We start from the raw sequence: 10293 nt of genomic DNA on the forward strand, positions 1-10293 counted from the left end.
TTCCTTCCTTCCTTCCTTCCTTCCTTCCTTCCTTCCTTCCTTCCTTCCTTCCTTCCTTCCTTCCTTCCTTTCTCTGATTTATTTATTATGTACACAGTGTTCTGCCTGCAGGCCAGAAGTGGCACCAGATCTCATTATTGATGGTTATCCCCAGGTGGTTGCTGGGAATGGAACAAAAGGACCTCTGGAAGAACCGCCAGTGCTCTTAACTGCTGTGCCATCTTTCGAGCCCCTTACTCATATTTTCCAAAGGGTTTATATCCCCATATTATGAGTAGTCTCAGGGTGTTTTTGTTTTGTGTTCTTTCCGTCTTGATAAATACATCCTAAGCTACTTGGAAGGGGAAGGGTGGAAGTTAGTTATCTATCCAGCAGAGACTCAAAGTCTAAAAGAAAAAGGTTCTCTCCTATAGGAGAGTGTCCAGATGAGAGAGAAGAGTCTCCTGAATTGGATGCTCTCTCAGGAGACAGATGACACAGGGAACTCTGCCAAGGGATAGTGTGGCATGTTGGGGTGAGGTGCTTAGCTGTGGGAGCACAGTCATGGTTACCAGGCCAAGGAGGGTTCCGCTGATGCTGGCGTGTGGCTGAAAACCTGTGACATCATGCCCAGAGCTGCTATGCTGGTGGGTTTGGGAATAAGTGACAGTGATGGCCATTTCATCAATGAAAATGTTCTGGTTTCCTATTGCACAATACCAAAGGCAGTAACGGGGAAAGGACCCATACCACCAAACTTACGTTTGTCTCATGAGACTGTTGGCAAGCAATCTGGGAAACGACAAAGCCAAAAGGAGGACAACTTTTTACGTTTCTCTTGTATTCCCTTTGGATCAACCCACGTTCCCTTTGTCTGTTCAAGAGTAAAGAGGGTAGTTTGTCTGCGGTTCTTCTCATTGCCTTTCTTCCTTTGAAAATTATCCCTAAAGCTACTTTTGGACAACTGCCAGGATGACACCCAATTCTAGGATGGAGTATATGGTAAATACTTAGAATCTTATGGGCTGGACATTATCAACAAAAAGTATCACTGAAAGTCTTCAAACCGGTCCATACATCCTGATACTCTCAAATCACAGCTTTCTCCTGGCATGCTCTGTCTCTGGCTTTTCTTTTCTTTTCTTTTCTTTTCTTTTCTTTTCTATCCCTTTCTTTTCTGTTCTGTTCTTTGTTTGAGAGTGTCTCTTTATATAGCCCTGGCTATTCTGGAACTCTCTATGTGGCCTCCAAAACACAAAGATCTTCTTGCCTTTGCCCCTGAGAGCTGGTAATAAAGGCATGCACATCATGCCTAGATAACTCTCTCAGCCCTCTTGACTTGGTTAGAGGTAAGAGGAGAAAATGTCAGAAAAGAAACTGGAGGAATCCGTAGGATTGGGAGCAACCACTCTGTTCAGTGAACCTGTGAATAAGGAACTCTTTTTGGCATAATTAAAACTAAGTCTCTAGAGATGAGAGTAAATAAATGAGATCGCTCATCCTCGTTCTCAAAACACATGAACACTCTGGTCCTAAAGGTCCATTTTCAGCACAGCATCTAGTTGTGTGTTATTATTTATGTCATGGTGACTGGGCAGAATGTTCCATTCAAATACCTACATTCAAATTGTCATTAGGACCAATCTTTCCCCACCCTTTCATCCCCATTCATTTCGTATGTGTTTGTAAATAGAAGGTGCTTTATTTTCCCCTCAGATTCTTGGGGGAATACCTTGTATAGATTCTTTCAGGATACCACAGAGATTACTTCAAGAAAAAGATTATGCAGTGTAATGCTTAGCATTTATATAGTTCTTTTGATTTCAAAAACAACTTATAAACATCGCCTACCATGACAGCATCCTTGCGAGGTAGGTGAGTATTATTGTCTCTATGTCAACAATAGAAACCCGAGGCCAAAGAGTGAAGGACTCCGCTCTGAGCATGGTGTCAGGAGCCAAACTGAGCGTGGGCATCTTGGCCATTCGCTCTGGGCTCTGAAGAGGTCACACCTCTCTCATGTAGCAACAGTCTCCATTAATACAGGATTATATATTGTATAGATAGAAAACAACACACAATGACATTATAGAACAGTGATCCAGTATTTCTGTTTCTTAGTAAAATATGTTAAGCACAGTATTTAAATTGCATTTGTCTGAAAAGCATTTGGTATATTAAATAGCAGAAAGTATATTAAATAGCTCTGTTATAAACATTTGCTGGCGTACTCTTAACAGCATAATAATTCTAAATAAATTAAAATCCACCGACGCATAGAGACCTTTCCTTTAAAATACTGTTAACAATGTGAAACCGCTTTGTTCTCCAAATGCAGACTTAATGGTTTGCTGGATATTAGCAGGGGCACTTTATTTTTCTGAGCTTCAGGAAAAAAAAAACATATACAGCAGAGAGAAAGGGAGAGACAGACAGAGAGAAAGACAGAGACACAGACAGACAGACAGAGAGATACAGACAGAGACAGAGAACTGACTGTGATTTTTAAAAATAACCAATTTGGGATGGGAAAAAATTATAGTTGAGAGGTGAGAATGAAAGCCTGCTATTTCCATTTTGTTTACATTCTGGGGAATTCATACCTTTCCCAAAGATATTCTCACACTTTGACCTAGGGCTGAGGTGAGTCCAGGGACTATGTAGAACATGAACAGTTCGTGAGAAGACAGGCCGATACCAAAACAAACAAACAAGACAAAAACAAAAACAAAACAAAACAAAACCCTCTGGTATCAGAAGACAAGGAACAAGGAGACAACAATGGCTGTTTCTGAGGAGTCTTGAAGGCTGGCATGAGAGGGAGGCACCTGCGCTCAGCTGCCTGGATAGGTCTTGGAGAGGATTTATCAGGGCAGATGCTTGGTTCTGTCTCTGTCTCCACCCCAACCCCCCTTCCTCTAACTCTGGAATTCAGCAATATTAAAGGAAAGGGCTCACCTCATGCTAGGCTTCTTAAAACCAGTGCAGGTGGACCAGCAGGAAAGGTTCTAAAACCAGTAAGAAACAGGAGAACCGAGTCGTAAAATCTGTTTGCAGATGTTAAAAACTAACTTCTACACCAGAATGACATTCTCTGTCAGAGCTCATAGATACAAAAGTCTTAAATTTAATATATGGTGCTAAGATGTTGTTAGCTAGATATTACATGTCATTCAGAGAACATTTTTAATAAGTGTGCTTTTTATTTCCCCTTAAAAAAAAGACGCAGTAAATCGTTGTCTTTCCTGCATTAGGTCTGAAGCCCTGCTTGTCTGTCAGTGAGCTTTCCATTCAGGAGCTCCCTCCCGGTGGCATTGTAAGTGGCAGGTTGGTTGGAGGGAGGCTTGAGTTTGGATAGGCTTGAGTTTGAACAGTTCGGTTGTTTGGTTGGCTGTATGGATTTGGCATAAGGCGAATACCAGTCCCTCTCAAACACGTCTTTAAGCTGCTTAATGATGCTCCTGTTGTCTTTCACATCTGCCTGGTTGATGACAAGGCCTGTGCCGGCATTCTGGGTAAAGTCATTCCCTACCCAGTCAAAATTTCCTGTAAGCAAAGAAATCATGATGAGAAGGTACAATCCACTAGGAAAATTCCCAATAGAATGAAATAAGAACAGATTCACAAAAAATAAATAAATAAAATAAACACCCAGGAATAACAAGAGAGGCAGAATGGTGTTGACAGCTTTGGAGAGAAAAAGTCACAAGAAACCCTACATATGGCAGATTAATATTTGCATATTATTTTGGCATTTTCTTCAGCTTTGCTCAAGTCGAAACTCAAAACAAGAAATCTGCTGTTCTTTTTCTGTAAATGTTATTTTTTATTGATGTTCACAAGACACACTAAATACAGAAACATTTAAAATATATAGGAATACACTTAAAAATCCTGTGAACAATTACTACCTTCTCAAAGAGACAACATTGAATCCATATGTATAAACATTATTAAGCAGAGATGCTTCACAACTGAGACAAAGCTGAAGGCAGAGAAATGGCTACAGCTCTCCCTAAGGAGACAGACTGGAAGGCACCATCGAGGGCAGGACCAGTGGCTTGGCCAGGTGCTTTGAGCACAGGCTCACAGGTCTGTCTGTACCATTAGATAGATGGCTGATTTGATGTTTTCAGAACTGTTTCTATGTAGAGCCAGAAACCAATTGGTTTAAATAGTAGAAATGTATTCTCATGACTTGGGAGACAAAAAACAAACAAACAAACAAACAAACAAACAAAAAAAAAAAAACCAAGGCTGATTCCTACTGGGAGCTAAGGCTAACTTCATTCATTCATTCATTCATTCATTCATTCATTCATTCATTCATCTTTCTATCTATCTATTTATTTATTTTGCCAACTTAGCACATCCAGGGAGAACTGCCACCATCAGATCAGTATCTGGCCATGTCTGTAGCATTCCCTTGACTGATAATTGATATAGGAGGGCCCAGCCCACTTCGTATTGTCATCCTTGGGTAAGCGGGCCTGAGCTAGCTAAGAAAGGTAGCCAGCCACAGACTGGAATCAAGACAGCAAGCAACATTGCCCCTGTGGTTACTGCTTCAAGCTCCTGTCTTGGCCTGCCTCTTTTTCTCTGTCTCTCGGTTTTTCGAGACAGCGTTTCTCTGTGTAGTCTTGGTTGTCTTGGACGTCACTCTGTAGGTCAGGCTGGTCTTGAACTCAGAGATCCACCTGCCTCTGCCTCTTGAGAACTAGGATTAAAGGCCTGCACCACCACTGTCCAGTACCTTGGCTTTTCTTGGCGATGGACAATAATCTGCAAGTGAAACAAACCCTTCCCTCCCCAAATTTCTTTTGGTCGAAGTAGTCATCACAAGGCTAGAGAAACAAACTAGAATGGAAAGGATGCCTTCTAGGTTCTTCCTCTCTCAGTGGCTCTTTTCTCCGTCTCTCCCTACTGTCTTTCCTTCATTCATGCCCTTATCTAGTCCCCTTCCCTGTTTTGCTTTTGAAACCAGATGTGACTGTATAGTTCAGGTCAGACTCACAGTGATCCTCCCTCAGCCCTCTGAGAGCTAAGATTATAGGCAAGAGCCACCAGGCATAGTTCCTCTGTTTTTTTTTTTTTTTTTTTAAGGACATAGGCCACATTAGATTAATGTCCACCTTAATGATCTCACTTTAGAGTGAGTTTCTTTGTTCACACTCTTTCATAATGAGAGTCAGGACTTCTGCATATGAATTTTGAAGTTGAGATCATTTCAGAAGAGGCTGATAATGGCAACACCATTAGTGTTAAAATCCGCCTTCAAGGCTGAGGTGGTTCAAATGGAAATGGCTTATATATTTGTATGTTTAGGCTCATATATTTGTATGCTTAGTCCCCAGTTGAATAGCTGTCAGGGAAGGATTAGGAGCTGTGGTCTTGTTGGAGGGTGTCATTAGTGGTGGGCTTTAGGGTTTCAAAAGCCCACACCAGGCCCAGTGTCTTTCTCTCTGTGTGTGTCTACTGCCAGAGGATCATGCTGTAAAGATTTCAGCTACTTCTTTAGCACCATACATGCCTGTATGCCATCATTATTCTCCAACATGATAACAGAGTAAGACTGTGAAACTGTAAGTAAGCACCCAATTAAAATTTTTTTAAAATAAGGCTTGCCTTGGTAATGGTGTCTCTTTATAGCCATAGAACACCAACTAAAACAAAGGTATAGAAAATGGCTGAGCAACCCTAACCTCCCACGTATTTCTCTATCTAATTTATGAAACCAAGGTTTATCTTTGGAAGAGGCCGGTGCTAATTATTTATTGTATCTTCCTTATCTTGTGTTGTTCACTTAGTCCCTAATATCTACCAGGTCCGATATTAAGCTATGTGATCTAAAAACTGAAAAAATGAAGCTTCCTGCCCTCAAGGAGTTCAGGAAGCCAAGAGTCACTAGAACGCAGACTACAGGAAAGGGCACACTAAGATGTCACACCAAATGCCACAAGCACCAGAGAGAAGGCTTTCTATCCCTGGCTAAATGTGTCAAGAAGAAGAAGCTGTGTACTGAGCAATGAGAGATGTGCTGAAGCTTAACTAGGACAAGAGAGAACCAGAAGCCAAAAAGAGGATGATAGCTGTGGGCAGAGAACAGGTTGAAATATTAAGGGATGCAGTGAAGCTTCTAAGGAGTCTGAGGGGAGAGCAACTATAATTTATTAAGTGTCTACTTTGAGCAAAGCAAGTACTTGTGTTTATAGACAATATTTTGTATGATGGGAACGTTTTACCCCAAGGAAGGAGATGTTCACAGAAGTCCCTACTTTTGTTCCATGTTCCATGGCTAACCAATGGTGCTGCAGAGAAACCCAATGGACCGAAGGGTCAGAGTCAAATCTAACTCCAAAGCCCGACTCCACCTCTGTGCCATATTGCCTTTGCCCCTAAGGCATCCACTGCCCACTTGACCCTGTACAATGACCTCATCTTAGGCTCTGGAGCATTGCAGCCATGCTGAGATTTCTGCTTTGTACATTGGCAGATCAAATTTTCTGGTGGGAACACACATGAAAAATACTTCAGGGATAGCCCTGGGAGGAGAAAAGAGGATGGAGGAGTTGGGGCCTTATCCTGTAAATCTAGCTTTTTTTTTTTTTCTTCTGCCATACAGTGAATGATCCAAGAGTAGGCTGTTTGTGGATTTCAAACACTTCAGTTGGCTTCTTTCAGTATAGCTCTGGGAAGTTTCATGCTGACACAGAAATTTTGGTGGACTGTCAAGGTGACATATGCTTCTGTATTTCTTTTTTTTTTTTTCTTGGAAGCTAGGCTAAAATTTTATGTTATGTTTTTAGACTATTTCAGCTCCCCAAAATGCACAGTAAGGCTGCAATGTCCAGAATGTAGTTTGTGTTGTGTGTGTATGTATGTGTGTGTGTGTGTGTTGCCTTGTTGGTAGGCAGCCTTGGGCATTTTTCCAGCACCTTCAATTAACCTCTTATCCCCTCCTTAGCTGTCTAATTACTGAGACACCTTCCTGACAAATTTTCAGAGCTTAACTCAGATATGTTCTAGAGAATTTAAAAGGGGAAAGCACAGCACTCTGAATATGCTTCTGGTGGTCTCATGCAAACTTAATGGAGTCATAATCCCATGGCCTGGGATTTTTCTTAGTCCCACATTATTAATCAGTATCTAAGAAATGATTTAAGATAACAGTTACTGTCCCTTTTGATGTTCTTTGAATGTTTTTGTATCAGAGCTCTGTTTCTCTCTAGAGAATCATTGTTTGTTCTCTCCCTAACCCCGCCCTGAGACGGAGTTTCTCTGTGTAGCTTTGCCTGTCCTGGACTCACTTTGTAGGCTAGGCTGGCCTTGAACTCACAGCTATCTGCCTGCTTCTGCCTCCCTGAGTGCTGGAATTAAAGGCATGGGCCACCATGCCCAACTCTAGGGATCCATGTTTTGCTAAAACTGTTGTCTATAAAATGAACTCACTTAATAATATCTTAGCTCAGGAACAAGGAGCAAAACCCCCACATTTAAAAGACCCCAGATCCATCAGAGACAGTGTTTGGAGCCATTAACAAATTACCTCATTGAATCACCACACCACCATCAAAAGGGTGGGGGCTATTATCCTCCTACAGCTAGAGAGACGGAAGCTTACAAGAGATTACATGACTTGCTACCTTCCTCCAGTTTGTGTCTGCTCTACGATTCAAATATAGATTGTTTTCTGATTCCAGAACACTTATTTAATTTGCCCAAGGAATGTTTGGCTGTCAGGTGAGTCTTTTGAAGACCAATAAACAGTAGTTTGTAAGCCCATGTCTGGTCTTGATGTGAGTCCTGTTTTCCTTTTGTTTAAAGAGTCACAGAAATGTGCACATGACACCTTACTTTAAATAAATGCTGCAGTAAAAGATCTTGATCTGGAGTCTTAAGCTACTATGTACCTGTCTGGATTCACCCCTAAGTTTAGCCCAATGTTCCTATTTTTTAGTACGCAATTTTGAGTTGTTTTTTCAAATTTTAATGTTCATTTATTTATTCATTTATTCACTTATTTAATATGTGAATATTAATATATATTAATATATATATGTTATATATATTAATATATATGTATATATGTGTGCCACTATGTGCCTGGTGTCTTCTTCAGAGGACAGAAAAGAGCAATGGATACCCTAGAACTGGAGTTAATTGATATTGTGATCCTCTGTATGGTGCTGGGAACTTAACTCAGGTCCTCTGCAAGAGCACCAAGTGCTCTAAACTGATACACCATCTCTCCAGTCTTCGCCACTTGCTTAAAAACAAAACAAAACAAACAAACAAACAAACTAGCCTGGTGCGGTGGGACACCACTTTAATCCCAGCACTCGGGAGGCAAAGGCAGGTGGATCTCTGTGAGTCTGAGGCCATCCTGGTCTACTGAGTGACCAGGAGAGCCAGGAATACACAGAGAACCCTGTCTCAAAAAACAAAACAAAATAAAAACAAAAAAGCCAATTTCATTCTATTTTCCATAAACTGAGAAAAATGAAAAAATTCAGACAGCCCCATTTTTGAATCACCTTTTACTGTGGTTATAATGCAAAACAATCAGAATTACATATTAAAAGAAAAAAAAATTGAGACTGGGTCTTTCTATATTGTCCTGGATGTTTTGGAACTCACTATGTAGACCAGACTGGCCTTGAACTCACAGAGGTGCTGCCTCTACCTCCCAAGTGCTGGGTTTGAAAGTGTGCACTACATGCCTGACAAAATCCTCCATAAAAGAAAATTTATTTTACCTTTAATAGTGTTTATTTGTATTTGGATGGATGTGTGCACGTGGATGCAGTACCCACGAAAGCCAGGAGGGGGCATCAGATTCACTGGAACTGGGGTTCAGGTAGTTTGTGAGGCACCCCACTTGAATTGCCGAGACCTGAACTCTCGAAGAGCAGTTAAACGCTCCAGACCTGTGGATCCATCTTCCCAGCCCCACGTGTTAAACAAAACAAAACAAAACAAAACAAAACAAAGCAAAACAAAACAAACAAACAGAACCTTAAATGCTCTATTTTTAAGAAGGCAATAAGATAGGAAAAATAGAGACTGATACCCTCAGGCTGAGGTTGGTGACCCCGTGGCCTGTCCCAGACAGCCAGTCCCTCTCCAGACACCTGTGTGGCCAAGTTACTTCCTTCTCCAGACCCCATATCCTCACTTCTCACCTTGGTTCACACTCTTCTCTCTGTTGGTAGCTGTGCTAAGAGGACTAACTAAGGTGAAAGTGCTTCATGAAGTAAAGACGGTTTCTAATTCACCCACGGAATTTAGAGAAATGATTGCTATGGCTTCCATTTTCACTCCTGCATCCCACAAGCAGGTTCTTGTTTTCTGCTGAAGCTGCCACTTCACCCGTGTGGTCTAAACTCACTCTGATTCTTCAGGATTTGAACGTCTTCTTTTATGTAAGGCAATGCCAGCTCTATCTGTGATGATTCCAGTGAGGAGACTGTCCTTGCCTCCCCCACTCTGTGAAGAGTTAGAATAATCTCCCCAGGGTAATGATGTATGAACCTGGAACTTCATTGCCTTAATAAGAATAGCGAACATTCATTGGGCATCATCCATGTGCCAGGTGCTTTGCGTATATTATATCGCATTTAAACATCACTCCGTGAAGTAGAAACTGCCACCAGCTTCATTTTACACACCAGCAAACTGAAGTTTAGGGCGCTCCAGGGAATTGCTCCATGTTAGATACTTAGGAAATGGCAGAGGTGTCACGAGAAGATAGCATGCAGTGTAATGAGTCCCCGGAACCCCAAGATAGGATGTCTCGTGACACTGTAAACGAGAGCATGAGCTCTGTATTTGTTCCATGCTGGGACTCACCTCTAATGAGCCCTTTGCCTCCTCACTTATCAAATGAGGCAAATGAATGGACCAGAGACTGTCTGCAGAATGTAGACGGAAGACTGTCTTTCATGAACGGCAGCCATGGAGTGGAAAGAGGGTCTATGTGACTGGAGGGCTCCTGGGCCTCACCTTCCCACTTCCCGCCTGCACACACTCATCAATACATAACAGCTTCCAAGGTGCCGCCTCATTCCCCGGGGATCTGTCAGAGCACAGCTGATCCCTACTGTCTGGGAGTGCCCTGAGGAGTTTTTCAACCCCCAAACCTACCGATGTAAGCGGCTCCATCTGTCACCATGTACTTGTTGCGGTTTAATTTGGGAAAGGTCTGGTTCTTTTGTTCTTTTGTGGCACAAGCATTCTCTCTTTCCAGATCAAAAAATTTCTGTAAGACAAGAAAGAAAGAAAGAAAGAAAGAAAGAAAGAAAGAAAGAAAGAAAG

The 10293-nt window shown here is 41.8% G+C and overlaps 1 protein-coding gene across 1 annotated transcript in view; it reads right to left on the reverse strand.

The window, feature by feature from the left end:
* Positions 1-1680: 1680 nt before the first annotated feature.
* Positions 1681-10293, reverse strand: part of Pld5 (phospholipase D family member 5) — a 330905-nt gene continuing 322292 nt past the window's right edge. Inside the window, exons 9-10 of the mRNA XM_055609753.1 lie at positions 10123-10237; positions 1681-3525 (exon numbers count right to left, since the gene is read on the reverse strand). Coding sequence (XP_055465728.1) covers positions 3230-3525; positions 10123-10237 — 411 coding nt within the window. The 3' untranslated portion in view covers positions 1681-3229. The remainder of the gene's footprint in view (positions 3526-10122; positions 10238-10293) is intronic.

Source organism: Psammomys obesus, unplaced genomic scaffold (assembly GCF_907164565.1).
Source record: "Psammomys obesus unplaced genomic scaffold, mPsaObe1.curated_primary_1811, whole genome shotgun sequence".
Classification (NCBI taxonomy): Eukaryota; Metazoa; Chordata; class Mammalia; order Rodentia; family Muridae; genus Psammomys; species Psammomys obesus.